The sequence below is a fragment of the Brachycentrus maculatus genome, unplaced genomic scaffold, assembly GCF_059751285.1.
Source record: "Brachycentrus maculatus isolate JH-2025_06_01 unplaced genomic scaffold, ASM5975128v1 h1tg000878l, whole genome shotgun sequence".
Taxonomy (NCBI): Eukaryota; Metazoa; Arthropoda; class Insecta; order Trichoptera; family Brachycentridae; genus Brachycentrus; species Brachycentrus maculatus.
This window is the reverse complement of record NW_028281603.1, coordinates 69,140-90,943: the sequence shown is the minus strand read 5'-3', so window position 1 is coordinate 90,943 and position 21,804 is coordinate 69,140. Positions and strand designations below refer to the sequence as shown.

General features: G+C 31.5%; 1 protein-coding gene across 1 annotated transcript; it reads left to right on the top strand.

The window, feature by feature from the left end:
• Nucleotides 1–288: 288 nt before the first annotated feature.
• LOC148299944 (adult-specific cuticular protein ACP-20-like) lies at nt 289–21,556 on the top strand. Its single transcript, XM_088275466.1, has 5 exons — nt 289–349; nt 12,509–12,646; nt 17,357–17,425; nt 18,874–19,079; nt 20,042–21,556. Exons 4-5 carry the CDS (start codon nt 18,906–18,908, stop codon nt 20,123–20,125), a joined length of 258 nt encoding a protein of 85 aa, XP_088131592.1. The 5' UTR covers nt 289–349; nt 12,509–12,646; nt 17,357–17,425; nt 18,874–18,905; the 3' UTR covers nt 20,126–21,556.
• Nucleotides 21,557–21,804: the final 248 nt, after the last annotated feature.

The following is a 21,804-nucleotide window of genomic DNA, read 5'->3' as shown; positions in this document are numbered from 1 at the left end:
AGAGAAATATCAATTTTTCTTTGGAAAATTAGTGTAAATTTGAGAGGAACAAAATTATCAAAAAGATCGATTTCGTTAAATGATCAGTGTTATTTTTTTAAATTTTAAAATTCAAAATATATTTCTATATTGTACGTTTAAAAATTAATGAAATATCTTTGCAGATTTCATTTCTAATGTAATATACGAGTATAAATCTTGATTACATATTTTAATGTTTTGTGAGTTTAATCGTATTTTAGTGTTTTTTAAACGAATAAACGTTTTATAGTCAATTTTATTTTTCAGAAGTGTTTCCAGTGATATAAAAAGAAAAAAGGAATATATTTCTACGATGTCTTCATTTAAGGTTAGTTAAATTATTTTTTTATTTTAAAATTCCTTAATTGTTCTAAAATTTCAACCCTTGTATAATTTGGGTAGTGTAACACTGGTTTATCCGTCCGCCTCCGTAATGTAATGGTCAGCATGCTCGGCTACCGTTCTGGAGGTCCCGGGTTCGATTCCCAGGGGGGGTCAAATAAATATAAGTGATTTTTCACTCTAATATTTATTTAATAATACCCTGGACTGGTACCTGAAGCGGAGGGCTGATCACCTTTCCTTCATATGTAAACGATCAAGATAACACTGCGTTCATATGAAGCAGTGCCCTATGCACCATTGGGGTTCAGATAAGGGTTGTATTTTTTATATGTATAACACTGGTTTATAAATTTAAAGTTTAGAATTAAGGATAGAATGTCATAAACAAATTTATTATATTAGATACTGCATTTATAATTAAAATAAAAATATTATAATCAAACACTGACCGGCTGTCCACACTTAAAACACGGTAAGGGACATTTTTTTGCAGTACTTTTTTTCTACATTTTTGGACTAAGTAAAATCTATTTAATCCAAAAATGCAAATAAAAAAGTACTACAAAAAAAATTCCATACTGTGTTTTGAGTTTGGACAGCCGTGATTTAAGTCTACTAAAATCAGTGTTTGATTTTTTTTTAATTAATACTCTCCTTAGCATTCATCGTTCACTTTATATAATACCACTTAAAAACAAATAAGTTTTTTATTACAAACCACAATCTTAACAATGCTTTTAATTTACATTTTTTTTTAATATTTAATGTATTAATATGGAGTTCTACAAAAAAAATTGTGATAAATAATTAGGCTGTGGATTATTCACCCAATGATTGATATATATAAATATTATAGGTGTCTCAGTTTGAGATGAAACATCTTTCTTTTTTATACGAAAGAAGATATAAGTCCGAGTCATTCTAGGGCTTACAACCTGGCATTTACCTGACTTAAGCGATCGCTTTACACACTTGTGTAACACACCATTATATCCCCTTAGTCTATAAATAAGTAGTATCAAAGACTAGGAGGGTGATGAAAACACTATAAAAAAATCTCCAAAGAAAAACAGATATATTTATATCAACCATAGAATATGTCCGTATTTTACTCTCACATTTTATAATTCTGATAAGTTTAATGTCATTTAATATTCACATATAAAATCAGCAATGTCAATAACTGGGAGAGTGCCGAAAACACTCCTTATTATCCTATTAAAAAGAAGATTCTCTTCAAAGAAAAATAGACATGTATTTTGCATTAAAAAAATAATAATAAATATATATATATATATATATATATATATATATATATATATATATATATATATATATATATATATATATATATATATATATATATATATATATATATATATATATATATATATTTATATATATAAATATATAAAGAAATACATTTATCAGTCTTTGTTCTCATTTTATAATTCTGACGTGTTTAATGTCATTTAATGCTGATACGCGAAAAACAGCAGTGCCAATTTCCCTTATTAAAATAAAAATCTTTGCAACAAAAAGTATAAACAAATATTTTCTATAAAATTCATCTAATATAAAAATATACTCATTCAAAATACTTTACCTAATAATTAATAAGACCTTTTTCCTTTTTTCCCTTTCAAGGTGTAATACGACATTTGTAGCAAAAAGCGTCATGAAAAAAATCCTGTGGGAAATTAATTGTTCCTTTTCATTCAAGGCTGAAAACTTTGTTAATTTCTGGGTCACTGTACCCGCTAAAACAAAGTCATTTATAATTTATCCATTGTGCAGATTTGCGTGATAAGACACACGTTTTTGTGTCACAATGCCTTTCGCAATGGCATTTTCTTTAGTTGACACGAGACAATGAAAATCGTTGACAATTCTAGACACAAAAAAACAGTGAAAGATGATTTAAACATATATAATCAACGACATCTCAACAAAGATGAAGAAGAATTTAAAAGTCTGGGTATTTACAGGGCTAATGACCTATGATATTCACTGTAATATTTATTCAATATTACCCTGGACTGGTACCTGAAGTGGAGGGCTGATCACCTTTCCTTCGTGTGTAAACGATCAAGATAACACTGTGTTCATATGAAGCAGTGCCCTATGCACCATCGGGGTGCGGATAAGGGTTTTATTATTATTATTATTAATGACCTATGATATGCTGGTTGAGTGATCACTTTATGAGCTGTGTAACATTCACCACTGCTCTACCCATGATTGACAACTACACTACTCAAATATTAAGAAATTATTTTTTTTGAAAACTAAAGAATATTTAACAAAAATAACATAAAATAATAGAATTTTAAAAAATAACATTTCAATTAGAGGTTGTCACTTAAGTAATCTAAAAATAAAAATAAAAATAAACTGTCATGTACATAAAAGTATAACTATAAAATAATCTCACATTATATTATTTTTTGACATCTCATCAAAGATGAAGAAGAATATGGAAGTCTGGGCATTTACGGGGCTGACAACCGTCATAGGCTGGTTAAAACAATAATAAAACCCTTATCGGCACCCCAATGGTGCATAGGGCACTGCGTAATACAAACGCAGTGTTCTCTTGATCGATTACAAATGGAGGAAAGGTGATCAGCCCGCCGCTTCAGGTATCTGTCCAGGGTAGTATTGAATAAATAATACAGTGAAAAAATCAATTATACTTATTTTCCCCCCCTTGTAAATCGAACCCGGGACCTCCAGAATGGTAGTCGAGCGTGATGACCATTACACTACTGAGGCGAACCAAAAAAATATATAATTACCAACAAACATAAACAATAAATAACAATTGTAAGTCCCTCTCCAAATATAATCTCTTTATTGGAGAGAACTGCGTTATTAATTTTTAAATTGTCAAAGCAGTAATGTCGAAAAAAATTATATAAATTATTTCAATTAAAATCATTTTCTTGACATTTCATTTAATATAATAATTTTTGTAACCATATCAAATATTTTTTTTTTTAAATTGGTCATGCTAAAAATGCTGTTTAATAATGTAAAATAATAGACTTATCTACCTTACATCGATAAATCATTATCTTTTCACCGTGATTCTAGCCGCGCACATCTCTTGTGCCATCAGTTATTGCCATTATATTATCAAGTAGAAATAATATATCTAACAACAGAAGCAATGAACGTCAGTTTATAAGCGTTACAAAACCATCTCATAATGTCTAGAGTCATCACGACTTCCGTCTACTCGCTTAAACCTACTAGTTACCATTCATGAAACAAGGTTCTCAAAACATAACCCATCATTGAAAGCTCTTCCGACGGCATTTAGTTTATTTTTTTTATATTTATTAGTTGCCTTGGAAAATTATTCTTACCATGGAAAATAGGAAATATGGAAAATCATGTACAAAGATTTATATCATATTTCGGTAGTGTAAAGGCATAGGGGTATATCCGTCTCCGACCAAATTTTACAGGAGAGCGAAAACAAACTTGTGAAATTTAATAACTCATATGTATTTTTATAAATATAATAATAAAATCCTTATCCGTACCCTAATGGTGCATAGGGCACTGTGTCATATAAACGCAGTGTTATCTTGATCGTTTACACGTGAAGGAAGGGTGATCAGCCCTCCGCTTCAGGTACCAGTCCATGGTAACATTGAGTAAATATTACAGTGAAAAAATCAATTATATTTATTTTACCCCCCTTGGGAATCGAACCCGGGACCTCCAGAACGGTAGCCGAGCGTGCTGACCATTACACTACGGAGGTGGACAAAATAAATACATATCTTAATATAACTAAGTAATGCAACTACAGCTATATCCTTTTTCCTGATTATGGAATACACTATTTTAGACATTTTGTGGAACAAACTTAGAAAATGAAAAAATTTTCAGATATACCCCTTTGCCATTACACTGCCGATTTGTGTCGCCTACTTTCAAAATCCGCCAGATCCAATTTTATAAGATTTTAAAATAAATACTCTATCGGAATGCCAATTACGGGTCTTATTGTTTAAAATATTTAAGTATATACTTAAAACCCTGCTAAAAATACTTATAAACAGCGTTGTAACACAAATTCCGCCATATTCAGAGGGCTGATCACCTTTCCTTCATGTGTTAACGATCAAAATGACACTGTGTTTATATGGTGCAGTGCCCTATGCACCATTGGTGTGCGGATAAGGGTTTGAAGAAGAAGTTTACATTTAGCCCTGAGGATGGAAGCTTAGCTTCCGAAACTAGTCGTCCTAAAATAAACTCATGTGGTAAAAAAACAAATACTATTAAAAATGTTAAAAATGTCCATACTGCTCGCAATATCTGATTTCAGAAACTGTGTTTACATCAATTTCTGTAAATTGCATGAGTACGAGAACAGCCAAACAACGTCCTGTGGTAGCGTGTCGCAATTAGTGTCAAAGGCCGCGAGTTCAGTTCCCAGATCGCATTATGAACGATATACGCTATAATTATCTTGTACCATACAGGCGTTTTCAAGCGCGGACCCACCGTTATACTGTCAGTAAAAAGTTGTGTGGTTCGTGGCGTGACTTGGAATCATGACACCGTGAGTTACATATACCACTCCAACACCTAGCCTTTTCATGCTTACAACATTTTGAGTGCGTCCAAATACTTGTTCACAAAATCTGGATTATCTCCAATTACAGGAGTTATTTTTATATTATTTTTTGACATCTCATCAAAGATGAAGAAGAATATGGGAGTCTGAGCATTTACGGGGCTGACGACCGTTATCGGCTGGTTTAAGTGATCACTTTACACACGTGTAACATTCACCAATTCTACCCATTATTGACAACCACACTACTCAAATTCTTGGAAGTTCTTTATTTATGAACCAATTTAGAAACCTTGTTTTTGAATCACTAGAACTTCACTAGAGACATCTGTTGGTGAGATGTAAATGCCCAGACTTCCATATTCTTCTTCATCTTTGATGAGATGTCAAAAAATAATATTGTCATGCTTATATGTATATTTGTTGATGTCTATTTGTCTAACACAATATTTGTATAACACAAATGGTAATGTACTGGTAAGCAAACAATCCACACTACTACTATTACAGCTTAATAAACCATAAACAATAAACCATATGACGTCATAAAACGTTCGATGACGGAAATTCGATGACGTATGCGAACGCACGTTTTTCGTTTTATTCAAATATCTAAAATTTTCAACCTTAATATCTCCCTTAGTTCTCTACAGATTTCAATAACAATGTTACCGATAGTCTTGTGATTTTTCATTTTAATTTATTAGCCAATGAACCGTTACAAAAAATCTATTCAAAAAAGAAAATAATAGAAAATAATTCATCGTTTTTTTTATAAATAATAGCATGCTATGTGTTCATTGACGACACCAAGTATTAATGACTGAAGTGTCGGTACCATTTCCTAATTGACTGAGCACAATGATTTTAAAATTAAGCTACAAACGGATTGCAAAAATGTGAGAATAATTATGGGAAAATTTGAACAGTATTGCACAAGATTCTGGTAATCTGAGATGAACTATGACATCAACAGGCTCACGTTGGGTTGAGTAAGGATTAGGAGAATGCAGTTCAAGGACCAAAAAATATATCAGAAAATAAATAACTGAGAGAATAGAACGCCACACCAATCTTAACCTGCAAACAACCTTTGCCTCTTCCATATCGTGGATCTTTTCATATACATCGATTATTCCGACTCCTGACCTGACCACTTTCAAATATTTGAAATACTCTTACTCTGCTTCTATTCTTCTAACCCTTATCTACACCCAATGGTGCATAGGGAACTGCATCGTATAGAAGCAGTGTTATTTTGATCATTTAATACACGTAGGAAAAGTGATCAGCCTTTCGCTTCAGGTACCAGTCTAGGGTCATAAAAGCTTATTTTCAGCTCACCAATAGATATCTCTAGTGAAGTTCTAGTTATTCAAGAATAATGTTTCCAAATTGGTTCATATATGTAAAGAACTTCCAAGAATTTGAGTAGTGTGGTTGTCAGTAATGGGTAGAATTGGTGAATGTTACACTTGTGTAAATTGATCACTTAAACCAGCCTATGACGGTCATCAGCCCCGTAAATGCCCAGACATTCATATTCTTTTTCATCTTATATGAGATGTCTAAAAAAAATAATATGTAAATAAATATTAGACAGAAAAAACACTCATATTTATTTTGACCCTCTTGAGAATCGTGCCCGGGAACTCTAGCATGGTAGCCTAGCGCGCTAACGACTCACCGTGGAGGCGGACAATTGCTTCTTTTACTCAAATTCCCAAATAATAAAAATGAAAATGGTATTTTCTGGCGTTTCTCATGTGTGTGATTATAATCCAGGATTCGGACCTCACAGACTAATATAAGAGTTTCTGCTTAATAAAAAGCTTTTTTACATCTCACCAATAGATGTATCAAGTGAAGTTCTAGTGTTTCAAAACCAAGGTTTCTAAATTGGTTCATATATGTAGAACTTCCAAGAATTTGAGTAGTGTGGTTGTCAATAATGTGTTATCTTGATCGTTAACACACGAAGGAAAGGTGATCAGCCCTCCACTTCAGATACCAGTCCAGGGTAATATTGAATAAATATTACAGTGAAAAAATCACTTTTATTTATTAGACCCCCCTCTGGGAATCGAAACTGGGACCTCCAGAACGGTATTTTTTTAACAGATTCAGAACACAATTTTTTAAAGATTTTTTTTATTCCTATCAAATTTTGATTAGGTTAGGTCAGGTTGGAATATATTTTGTAAGGTTAGGTTATTACCATAAAAGCAATACTTCTCATACTAATTTACCCATTACCTTTCAATATAATTAAATAAAACATTGTACATAATTTTTCTCAGCCTTGTACTCGCTCAAATTACGATGAAATCCGTATATTCCGCCCATTTTATTTAAATTGTACCCCTGATTGTTACTACACTATGATTTAACACATGTGAGAAGTAAATTGAATCATAATAACAAGGTTAAGTAATTTTAACATAATTTACGAGTGATTTATGAATTGTTTTAAAAACAAGTTGAGACATTGCTGTACTCATTAATAACAACAGTGATGAGAAAAATGCCCAAAGAGTCATTATAATATTATGTTCAGAAAGTGCATCAAAAATGGATTATCTATATCATTTTTATATTTGTATATTACTCAAATTTATGTGAGTGAAGCATAGAGTTGTAGATGAAAGATGAAAGTAGACTAAATATAGTCAGAATGAGATATCGCTCAATCCTTTCAACAACGTCATATATCAAAAATCGTCAATTTTCAGTTGTGCATGTTTTCGGAATGCTCAGAAAATGTACTATATCCCAGCAAAAGAGGCATATTTTTAACTTAATATTTACCCGCTACAGGGCAAAAAATGTTGTTTTTGTATTTTGAAGAAATGTATTGTTCAATTATTTTATAAATATACTAAATATTTTTCAAGTTTGAGAAAAAACCTTCAGGTTTTACCTAAAAAGATCTGTTGCACATCAAAAACTTCAATAAGTGGCTTGATATATATTTTTAATACATTGTATTATATTTTTAAACGTTAAAAACGTTCTCCTGAAAAATCAAGTTTTTTTTTATTTATGACGTTCTTGAAAGGAGTGAGCGACATGTGAGAAGTAAATTGAATCATAATAACAAGGTTAAGTAATTTTTAACACAATTTAAAAGTGATTTATAAATTGTTTTAAAAACAAGTTGAGACATTGCTGTACTCATTAATAATAACAGTGATGAGAAAAATGCCCAAAGAGTCATCATAATATTATGTTCAGAAAGTGCATCAAAAATGGATTACCAATATCATTTTTCCATATGTATATTACCCAAATTTATTTAAGTGAAGCATAGAGTTCGAGAAGAAAGATGAAAGTAGACTGAATGTACTTGGAAAACGATGTATGATAGATGTTACATTGGTGATCTAAGGAAATAATGCAAGGTTGAAATAAGAATTACGGATTACAACATTTTGAGTGTGTCCAAATACTTGTTCACAAAATCTGGATTATCTCCAATAACAGGAGTTATTTTCATATTATTTTTTTGACATCTCATCAAAGATGAAGAAGAATATGGAAGTCTGGGCATTTATGGGGTAGACGACCGTCATAGGCTGGTTTAAGTGATCACTTTACACAAGTGTAACATTCACCAATTTGACAACCACACTACTCAAATTCTTGGAAGTTCTATATATATATGAACCAATATAGAATCTTTGTTCTTGAATCACTAGAACTTTACTAGAGACATCTATTGGTGAGATGTAAAGAAGCTTTTTACCAAGCAGAAACTCTTATATTAGTATGTAAAGTCCGAATCTTGGATTATAATCACACACATGAGAAACGCCAGAAAATACCATATTCATTTTTATTATTAAGCTTATAATTTGACCAGATAATTTATTTACAACATTTTGAGTGTGTCCAAATACTTGTTCACAAAATCTGGATTATCTCCAATAACAGGAGTAATTTTCGACATCTCATCAAAGATGAAGAATTAATGACGGTCGTCAGCCCCGTAAATGTCCAGACTTCCATATTCTTCTTCATCTTTGATGAGATGTCAAAAAAAAATATGTAATTAATTAATATTAACTCCATTACCATTTGACCTTCGTTTTAGAATCTCTGGTAGTATCTTTTCCAGTAGAATTGGTTGATACTTCTCGCAATACATCATCTCAGTCACTGAAAGAAGCAGCCCTGATCCATAATACGAGGAACACCCCCAAAACATTTTTTGGAGGGTGTTGAAAAAACAAAAAAAAAGTTTTGTTTTAATAAATCTGTTCGATACTATATCGCTCACTCCTTTCAAGAACGTCATAAATCAAAAAACTTGATTTTTCAGGAGAACGTTTTTAAAGATTAAAAATATAACAAAATGTATTAAAAATAAATATCAAGCCACTTATTGAACTTTTTTCTGTGCAACAGATCTTTTTAGGTAAAACCTAAAGGTTTTTTTCCATTTGAAAAATATTTAGTTTGTTTAAAAAAATAGTTAAACAATACCTTTTATTCAAAATCCAAGAACAGCATTTTCTGCCCTGTAGCGGGTAAATATCAAGTTAAAAATATGCCTCTTATGCTGGGATATAGTACATTTTCTGGGCATTCCGAAAACATGCACAACTGAAAATTGTCGATTTTTGACTTATGACGTTCTTGAAAGAAGTGAGCGATATGTTCTTAGATATTACTCTCTTAACCAAGACATTTTTTTTTTCATGCCGAGTATTCCAAATTACCAGAACAGTCCATATTAGCTGCGTTTACCCTACATTGTAGTATACTGAATATTGTAATAATTCAATTTTAAAAGATTCCCATGCTTATACATTCTAAATATCAAAAATAATTGTGTATAATAATATATTTTTATTCGATTATTGTAACACAATGTTTGAATCATGTGAGAAATTTCAGGCATTGATTTTATATAAAGGGTAAACCACGCAGTGATTGGCACTTGCTATTATTTAGTTCATTTCAGAGTCAAAAATAGGCTTTTATTATAACTTGATATGTAATACAATACGATCTGTTTGCAAGATAGAAAAAAAGTATCTAATACATTAAAGTAAAATGTAATTAAAATATTTAGCAAATATTGTAGACATTTTGACGACTCAACATAAATGAAGAAGAATTTGGACGTCTGTCATAGGCTGGTTAAGTGATCACTTTACACACTTGCAACATTCACCATTATACCCATGATTGACAACCACACTATTCAAATTCTTGGACTTGGACCATATTCTTCTTCATCATGTTGTTGAAAAATATTGTAAAAAAAATAACCCCTAATTGGAGATAAAAGATGTTCTTAAATTTTCGGAACACACACATCGCTCACTCCTTTCAAGAACGTCATAAATCAAAATACTTGATTTTTCAGGAGAGCGTTTTTAATGTTAAATATTATAATACAATGTATTAAAAATAAATATGAAGCCACTTTTTGAACTTTTTACTGTGCAACAGATCTTTTAAGGTAAAAGCTGAAGGTTTTTTCTCCATTTGACTAATATTTAGTATATTTGAAAAACAATTGAACAATACCTTTTCTTCAAAATGCAAAAACAACACTTTCTGCCCTGTAGCGGGTAAATATTAAGTTAAAAATATGCCGCTTTTGCTGGGATATAAAACATGTTCTGGGCATTCCGAAAACATGTGCAACTGAAAATTGTCGATTTTTGATTTATGACGTTCTTGAAATATATGAAATACATATATATATATATATATATATATATATATATATATATATATATATATATATATATATATATAAATATATATATATAAATAAATATATATATATTTACATATATATATATATATATATATATATATATATATATATATATATATATATATATATATATATATATATATATATATATATAAAGGGTCCGCCAAATAACTTTTTTTTTTTAAACACAGGGCGCAAAACATCGAGTGTAGCTTCGGCTGTGTGGCACGTAGCGCCGTCCTGTTGAAACCAAATGTTGCCAATATCCTCCTCTTCAATTTTTGTGAACAAAAATCCGTTCAACATGGCCCGATAACGATCGCCATTGACTGTAACGGCCACTCCTTGCTCATTTTCAAAGAAAAATGGCCCAATTATGCCTCTGGACCAAAATCCGCACCAAACAGTGACTCGTTTTGGGTGTACCGGCTTTTCAATGTATGCGTGCGGGTTTTCTGTGCCCCAAATACGACAATTTTGCTTGTTTACATACCCGCCAAGATCAAAATGAGCTTCATCCGAAAAGATGATTTTTTTGGCAAAATCGGCATCTTCTGTAAGTCGATCGCAGGCCCACTCAGCGAAGCGAAAACGCATTGGATGGTCAGTTGGCTTCAACTCCTGAACCAATTGGACTTTGTATGGCGTCATACCAAGGTCTTTATGCAAAATTCGTCTCAATGATGTCTCCGAAATGTTCAATTGTTGAGAACGACGGTGAATTGATGTTGATGGCGCTTCACGCACACTTTCTGCCACAACATCGATATTCTCGGGTGTACGCACTGTTTTTGGCTTTTCACGCTTTGGTTTATCGATGAGGATGCCAGTTTCTTTCACTTTTTTCACAAGATAACGAACATACGGAGCTGACGGTGCTTCTCTTCTTCCAAAAACCGTACGCAATTTTCGCACACATTCTGCAACATTACCATGATTTTCAAAGTAATGTCGCAATATTTCCCAGCGTTGTTCAAGCGTATACAACCATATTCGCTCAGCGGAAGGATAAAACTAATTATCTGTCAAATCAGACATGAGCTAAGTGTTACCATTCACGAAATAAGCACTAGTTGAAAAAAAAAACTTTAGATGGCGGACCCATATACATATATCCGTCCGCCTCCGTAGTGTAATGGTCAGCACGCTCGGCTACCGTTCTGGAGGTCCCGGGAGGTCCCCATTTCAATAAAATATCAAGCAACTTTTCTCATCATTTTGACGAATCATAAAAATATATTGTAATTATTTTAATTCCAGATGTAATTATTTCATTATATAACCTTTATACTGTTAATTGTAATTGTATCTATTGTATGTAATGTATAAAATCTAGTAATAAAAAAATATAACAAATAATAATAAAAACAAAAAGTTGTATTAACATGTAAGTATTTCGGCTCAACACAGGCCATGCCTAAAGAGCCGTAATACATATAGTAAAAAAAATTTATGTATCTATGAAATAAATAATGAAAAAATTAATTAATTAAATAAAATTAAGATTGCACAAGTATTGATTGTTCTAATTGATTTTTAAAAATTTAAATTTAAAAATATAAATAAATACGAGTACATCCGTGAAAAATAGTGCCAGAACGCCGTTTCACTGCGTTAGATGTAAAAAAGCCCTTCGATATGTATATAATTTATCTTTTTTTTAAAGGGAAATATTTGTGGTTTTATAATTTTCAAAATCACTTTAATTTCATACTATTTCAGCGAGCCTAAGCAGCTCATTATTACAGATAGGTAGAACTGTGGTAGATTGTACTGTAGTGATTAATATATGTTTGTGTGTTATTCGTCAGGTGGGATTAGCGCTTGCTGTCGTGTGCGGGGTCTTGGGTTCAGCTCTCTCCGCGCCCCAAGGATACCTGCCACCCAACAAAGGGTACAACTATGACGCACCCCTAGTACCCTTCCCAGGCACAAACACCAACACCAAAGTAAGTCAAATTCTTCTCTTTTTTTCTTCTTTATCATCTTCTTCTTCTTCTTTTTCTTCATCTTCAAACTTTTCTACTTCATCATCATCTTCTTCTTCTTCTATGAAAGAAACCTTCTTTCAATTCTTCATTCTTTTTTTTAGACTTCTCCTACCCTTTCTTTCTTTCAGAATTTCACAATATAATATAATTACAAGTACAAAAATATTATATTTTTTCATACAAATAACACCCCACAAAGGCATATTCTGAATATATATTTTAGTTTATGGTATAATAAAGGGTATTGGAAAAAATACAACAGATATCAAAAATAAAAATAATAAAATAACACTTTACACACGTATGACATGCGCCAATCCTACCCACGATTGACAACCCACACTATTCAAATTCATGTAAGTTCTGTATAAAGATCCAATTTAGAAACTTTGTGCAAGAATTACTAGAATTTTCACGAGAAAAATCTATTGGTGACATGAAGAAGCTTTTTTATTGAAACTCATCACTTAAACCAGCCTATGACGGTCGTAAGCCCCGTAAATACCCTGACTCACATATTCTTCTTCATCTATGAATAATACATATATTATGAGATATCAAAAAATAATACATATATTATGTTAAAATACATTTAATATTATGTTAAAGTTCTAGATATATTGATGTAACTCGAAACACAGTATGCGAGAGTTCACGAGAGACATCTATGGCGGGATGAGAAAAGCTTTTCATAAAGCAGAGACTCTTTCATTTGTATTTGGAAAAAAACTCAAAATGTAAAAAATCCACCTATGATCTATAAACCATGTACATAATAATCAAGGTAAATTATAAATGTAGCACACGTTTAAAAAATGCAGAAAGACAACAACTCAATGCAGCACCTTGCGTTAAGACAATTTCACTGCAGCCAGCCAATGCCAGGTCGCAATGACGTCAGACGAAGCCAATTTTGTAATTTCTACCAGAGGTCAGTTTGTCAAAGTTCAAACCTGTCTTCCTCGAAGTGACTTTAAAAACAGCGATATTTTTTGGTTCGGCAATTTCTAGGTCATTATCTTTTCATACATTTTATTTTTTTAATTTTTCTACGTCAATCACATCGGATCAATGAAGGCCTTGAACTATCAGAATGTAATGAATCAACTATAGCAATTCAACGCTCTAAAATTTCCGTATTGAACATCAGAAGAGATTTTTTTCAATAGGTCATATTCTATGAATAACGTATACTAAAATGGCTATATTAACGAATATTTTTTTAATGTATAATACTTCTATTACCAACGGCCCATTTCGCTACAGGAGTAGGCAGAGAGGATAGTATGCCACACTCGTATAACCTAGCTTCCTTCACAGCCATACATAGTCATGTCTACATAGTCATACATGCACTCCGATTACGTAGACTTTTGGACACGACCAGATTTACGTTTTGATTGATTTGGTCGTGACAGGTATTTTTGGTCGTCCTCGTTCTTTTTTTTTAAAGAGGATTTTATGTTTTATACAAATATTTCAATTTTACACTATTTCTGTGAGCCTAAGCGACTCATTATTATAAATAGGTATCAAATTGTGGTAGTGTGGGTTCGCACTGAGAAACTCTGACTCAAGAGCCCGTGGCACTAACCACGGAACCACAACCCGACACAATTCTATTATTTCGTTCATGGAAGCGAAACATATAATTGGCAAAAAAGGATGGAAGCAGAGCGAACGCCGTTTAAATGCGTTCCTTCAGACGAATGTGTGGAAAATCGTTGTATAACAGAACCAAAAATAAATATTCTAGAAAGCAGGCTAGAAACTAGAGATAATTGAAAAGTTCGCTATGGCGGTATGGACATGTGGAGCGAATGGATAACCAGAGAATGGTAGAGAGAGTATATTTGGAAAACATGAACCCTAAAACGATTTTTTTTATTAAAAAAACATAACTATTTGTGTTTTTATTATTTACAAAAATACTTCAAATTTAAACTATTTCTGTGAGTGGGTTCGAACCGAGAAACTCTGACTCAAGATTCCGCAACACTAACCACGGGACCACAACCCGACACATCTGGTAGGGTCAAAAGTCTGCGTAATCGTAGGGCATGCATGACTAGATGTATGGACGTGAAGGAAGCTAGAGCGTATTTTAGGACAGAAGAGGCGTTCCATCCTCTCTGCCTAACCCTGCATAAAAACAGCGTGATGGCAGTAGTAGAAGTACATGATAGTACTAGTTTATAAACTCTACACGATTCAACGCAGAAACAATGTTGAAAATTGTGTAATTTGAAATTGGCCACAGTTCACGCAGATCCGACTATTATGTGGGATTATCGTTTAGCGATTAAAAACAAATGCACGATGAGAAAAATACAAAATATCACAATCGTGATAAAGTCATCTATGTGACTTTGTACTTATTATATAACACAGGGCCGGTACTGGAAATTCCACTCTTCAATAACAATTTTAAATAGAAAACAAATAAAAATAAATAAACAAAGAATTTTGAAATGCATGTACATATCGTAGTCATATAGGAGAAAGTGACCAAGTGCATTTTTTTACAAAAACGTGTTTATTGACTATTTGATATCTTACTAGCTTAATATTGTCCTGAAAAAATTCCAAAGCGATTTTAAACTTGAAAGTATAATATATTAACTTGTTAAAAATGACAAACTTCATTGATGTTTATTTTGTTGCCAAGCAAAAGTGACTTGAATGGCCCTCCTGAACATTTTACCTTCTGTTAATTGGTCACATTCTCCTGTACGACTACGATATATTCTCTAAACCCTTATCTTCACCCTATGGTTCATAGTGTATCATATAAACGCAGTGTTATCTTGATCGTTTACACATTAAATAAAGGTTTCAGCCCTATGCTTTAGGTACCAGTCCAGGGTAATATTGAATAAATATTAGAATGAAATCACTTATTTATAAAAGTTGCAGATGGTCATATGGAGTGTCCCTTAGAGACAAAATAAAGAGTTCACTCATTCGTGAAAGCCTGGAAGCAACAAAAAAGTTCATTAAAAAGCAATATCTAACCTAACCTAACCTAACCATTTTCATTAATTAAATCGGCAATCACTTTGTGGTAATATCTACCCATTTTTAATTGAAGTTTCACTTGGTAAATACCACTATTTGTTAAAATCTGTTAAGACACGTGTTTCGATGCATTCCGCAACATTTATTTATCTTCTAATCCAGCTCTACATATTTAAATTATAAAACGAGTTTTTTTTCGAAAATGTATATAAAATTGTATCTGCTAAACTTTTTCTACCAATTACGAATATTGTAGAATTATGCAAATTATATGATACATACATTTTGAATAATATACATAAGTTGTTTTTTTGCAAGATTTCGTGGGAATATCGCGATGTTTGGGTGTATTAACATTTTTATATAAATAAAAAGTTACAATTTAGATATAAACACTTAATAAAACCTTTCGTGGATTCAAATATACATACTTTATCTAAACAATATAAAAATAAAGTATTTAAATCACATTTACTCAGGCGATTATACTCATAATGTTAAAAGTTGGTTTCATATTTTTCTTTTAAAGTTGGTGTTTTAAATTTGATTCGGCAGTCACTTTGTGGTAAAATCTATCCACTTTTAATTTAAGTTTTACTTGACGGTGTAAAAAATTATGCGCAATGCATCGAAACACGTGTCACAATAGATTTTGTCACAAGAAATAGTGGTATTTACTAAGTAAAACTTAAATTATAAAACCAAAATTTAGATTTTACTAGAACCATGTATAGATTTGGTAAGCTTTTATTTCGTAGAGATCCTTTTATTTGGTTTTATGCTAGATCCTAACTGGATTATTTTACATTCTGGGAAACGCCTGAAAACGTGATTTTAACTTATTTTTTGAGCAACTTATAATTTGATTAGTTATTTTATTCACAACATTTTGAGTGTGTCCAAAAAATTATTACATTGTGAAATAAAGTGTATTGAAAATGAAACACTCTCCTTATCATTCATCGTTCACTTCGTGTAATACCACTTTAAACTACACTCGGTATTACACAAAGTGAACGATGAATGATATTCATTTAAACCCTCACCCGCACCCGATGGTGCATAGGGCACTGCATCATATAAACACACATGAAGTATAGGTGATCAGCCCTCCGATTCAGGCACCAGTCCAGTAGTATTAAATAAATATTAGAGTGAAAAAATCACTAATATTTATTAGACCCCCTCCCTGGGAATCGAACCCGAGACCTCCAGTACGGTAGCCGAGCGTGCTGATCATAACACTACGGAGGCGAAAAAAATTCATGAAGGCATGAATGATAAGAAGAGTGTTATATTACCATACCACAAAGTTACCAATGCTTTAAATGTACAAAATATTGTTGGGTAATATATCCAAAATAAATTAAGGTTTGTTGGATTGAATTCTACATTTATTTTTGTATATGTTAATACGTGACGCATTTCGTCTTCTATGACATTATCACACACGTGTTTGATAATGTCCTAAGAAGACGAAACGCGTCACGTACTAACATATACATAAATAAATGTAGAATTCAATCCAACAAACCTTATTTAATTTTGGATATATTACCAAACAATTCAATATGGAATTCTACCGAGTGTCTGCAGTTACAATAAAAATATACAAAATATATTTAAAATGTGGTTATTTTTATTTTCCAGGTTCCATTCCCGTCTCGTCCAGCTCAACCTACCCCTGGACCTACATATGGCACACCAGCTCCTCACCATGTAAGTTTTTTTATAGGAACAACTCTTCTTCTTTTTCTTTTTCTTAAATCAGATCCGTTCATCTGTTTTTTTCTAAAGAAATTGACTGCTATCTTTCCATCTCTTTTATGGTCGTCCGGGAATGCGGTGTCCCAATGGTATCTCGTTAGTCGAATAAATAAACTATATAGAAAAACCATAAAGTTTTAATTCAAATATGCATAGTATGGCAAGACCAATATTTTTTCTTTTTAAATTCTAAAAAAAAGATCTGATGTACATTCTTTAAAAAAATCAATGGTCTGACGGTGAGTGAATTCTATGTTGTGTTGTATCCCCTTAATGGATACTACTTGAAATTTATAAAAATATATATATATATATATATATATATATATATATATATATATATATATATATATATATATATATATATATATATATATATATATATATATATATATATATATATATATATATATATATATATATATATATATATATATATATATATATATATATATATATATATATATATATATATATATATATATATATATATATATATATATATATATATATATATATATATATATATATATATATATATATATATATATATATATATATATATATATATATATATATATATATATATATACATGTATATGTATATATATATATATATATATATATATATATATATATATATATATATATATATATATATATATATATATATATATATATATATATATATATATATATATATATATATTTATATATATATATATATACATTTTATATGGTAGACAGGCGCCGTGGCGTAGTTGGGTATACGCTCGACTGCGAAACTGGGGTCGCGGGTTCGATTCCCGCCAATTGCAAAATAAATTGAAGAAAGATTTATTTTCAATTGGTCTGGGTGTTTGTGATGTGTCACATTTACCTTCCCTATCCTTACTATCCTACCTGCAGACAAGCCTCCAAAAACAGATGCTTTGCGGGTTATTCCTTTTAAAAACAAATCACAATAAAAAAAAATATTTTTTTTTTAAAACTAACTAACCATCACGCCGCTTCCCCGCGGGGGTAGGCAGAGAGAATAGAGCGCCACACCACTCTGTCCTTGCAAACTTTCTTCGTCTCTTCCACGTTCATGCATCTCCTCATACATACCCGCCGAATGTTATTATATATATATATATATATATATATATATATATATATATATATATATATATATATATATATATATATATATATATATATATATATATATATATATATATATATATATTTATAAATATATATATATATATATATATATATATATATATATATATATATATATATATATATATATATATATATATATATATATATATATATATATATATATATATATATATATATATATATATATATATATATATATATATATATAAATTAATCTCATGTCTCCTCAGGACCATCACGACGATCATCACCAGAGCCAGGAATGCCCTTCGACTTCAACTACGCGGTGAAGGAACAAGAGTACGGAAATGACTACAGCCACAACGCGGTGTCCGATGGTGACATCACAAGGGGAGAGTACAGGGTCCAGCTTCCTGACGGGAGACTCCAGATCGTCAGATACACTGCCGACTGGAAGAACGGATTCAACGCTGAGGTGAATAAACACACATATCGCTCACTACTTTCAACAACGTCATGTATCAAATACTTTTTCAGGAGATCGTTTTTATATTATTTTTTGACATCTCATCAAAGTTGAAGAGAAGAATATGAAAGTCTGTGCATTTACGGGGATTACGACCGTCATAGACTGGTCGTCAGCCCCATAAATGAGAATGTGTCCAAATACTTGTTCACAAATCTGGATTATCTCCAATTACAGAATGTTACACTTTGTAAAGTGATAACTAAAACCAGCCAATGACGGTCGTAAGCCCCGTAAATGCCTAGACTTCCGTATTTTTTATTTATTTATTATTTAATATATTTACATTTATAACATAATACATTTGAATCATTTATACATATGGAGAACTTTTATATTTCGATTCGCTGTGCCTCTCCATAAAAGAGACTGTGCTCTTGTGCGTTTATTCTTTTTCATCTTTGATGAGATGTCAAAAAATTATATGAAAATAACTCCTGTAATTGGAGATAATCCAGATTTTGTGAACAAGTATTTGGACACACTCAAAACGTTGTAGATCGGTTTTAGTTTAAGAATATAAGAAAATGTATTAAAAATAATGAAGCCACTCATTGAACTTTTTACTGTGCAACAGACCTTTTAAGGTAAAAACGATTAAGATAATACTGCGTTTATATGACGCAGTGCCCTCTGACCATTGGGGTGCAGATAAGGGTTTTAATTGTTAAAATATAACGTTTATCACACACAGGTCATGCCTTTGTGGGATTTTTTTGTTTTTATTAATATCATATATTTTCTTGTACTTGGAATTATAATATATTGTGAAATAAAAAAATTAATAAAAACTCATATAAAGTGTCATTTCATATTAGGTTTGAAATTTGAATATTTACGTTTCATCATTGTGTGATTTGGTGATACAACTTGTCAACTTTGACTAATTTTTATTTTTTATTTTTTTTTAGGTTTCCTATGAAGGCGAAGCTAAGTACCCCGACCAGAAGCCCAACACAAACTACGCGGCGCCGAGTGGTGGATACAAGTATTAGATCTTTAATACTCATTTATATCCCACCATATGATATCAAATACTCATGAAATTTACATAAAAAAATCCCTCCAAGAATGCTTTGCCTATACTTAACATTATAATTTGAGACATTCCCCTATATATTAATTATCTACATTATTTTGGGTTGCCATTCGTTCGATATCCCGGGACATATGACTGTTATTAACAGTGGTGGTGTATTATAATCCCAATATCCCGGGACATATCATTGTTATCTGCAGTGATGTTCTATCATCCCGTTATTCCGGAACATGTCACTGTTATCGACGGTGGTGTTCTACAATCCCAATATCCCAGAACATGTTACTGTTGTCGACAGTGATGTGCCATTATCCCGATATCCCGAGTAAGTCGCCGTTAAAGACGGTGGTGTTCTATAATCCCAATATCCCGGGACATATCATCGTTATCGACAGTAGTGTTCCGTCATCCCAATACCCCTGGACATGTCACCTTTATCTACATTAATCTCCCTCATATCGTTATCCCGGGATATGTCTGTATTACTGACAGTGATCTCTCAACATCCGTTTACAATACAACACTTTTGTCAAATGTCATCGGCAAACACGCAAAGCCGAGAATTTAAAAAAAATATTAAGGGAACGTTTTGAAATTGTACATAAACTTTAATTTACTTTAATTTTTACCATGTCATGTCTAATATCTTAAATTTACATTGTCATTTATGATGTGATTTAATCCCATTATCTTAAAAAATATATAACTTATTTCAAATAATAAATAATTATATAAAACTATGAAATACAATATCTTCGTTTTCCTTAACATATTATTTCATCTTAATACTAGTCTGACAAGCTTCTACATGTCAGAAAAGGTTTTAAAAAAATAAATATAAAATTGCCATTTTTATAGTAATATTACCTCTTTCTTTAACAGAGTTTTTCGTGGTATTTTTTTTCAAATGTAATTTTTTAATGCACAATTAAAGTTAAATATAAATCATACAACGCAGACGCGTTGCAGAATCATTACACAGCCAAATATTATGTAGTAGCTACTCTACAAGATTTTGAAAACGATATCTTTCTACAGCTATATAGCTTTGCTTGAGACGAATTCAGAAGCTACATAGATGGAAATCATCCATCCATCAATTTTGTGTAAACATTTGTTTAAATACCCAGCATTCAGCAAAACAATTTAAATTAATTTGTCATTTTTGCATGTAAATTAAGGGTATTATTTTTTAATTTCTAAATCCACTGCCACTAATGAATAATGTTATTTATAAGCATAATTTATATGATATTGTCTTAAGTCAACCTATGAAAATCGGTTCAATGACTGTGTCTGTTAATTCGACCTCCATTGTATCTGTCTTTTGTAAAATAAATGTGTATTGTTCGCATGCATTGAGAAATAAAGAAACTAAATTATTTTTTACAAATGTTTTTATTTGAAATGTGTATATAAGCTCCCATTCGTAAGTCCTACCGACAGCGAAAGCGGAAAACAAAAGCAGTCCGATTTGAACCGCACTTGTCTGCAATTCCTCGTCGGCCGTATCTACAGGCTGCTCAGGAGGGGTAACTACGCCGAGAAGGTTAGGGCCTGTGCAGCCGTACACCTTTCCACCGTCATCGAGTGCCTACCTGGCTACAGAAGTATTTTAATTGTCCGGCAACGCCG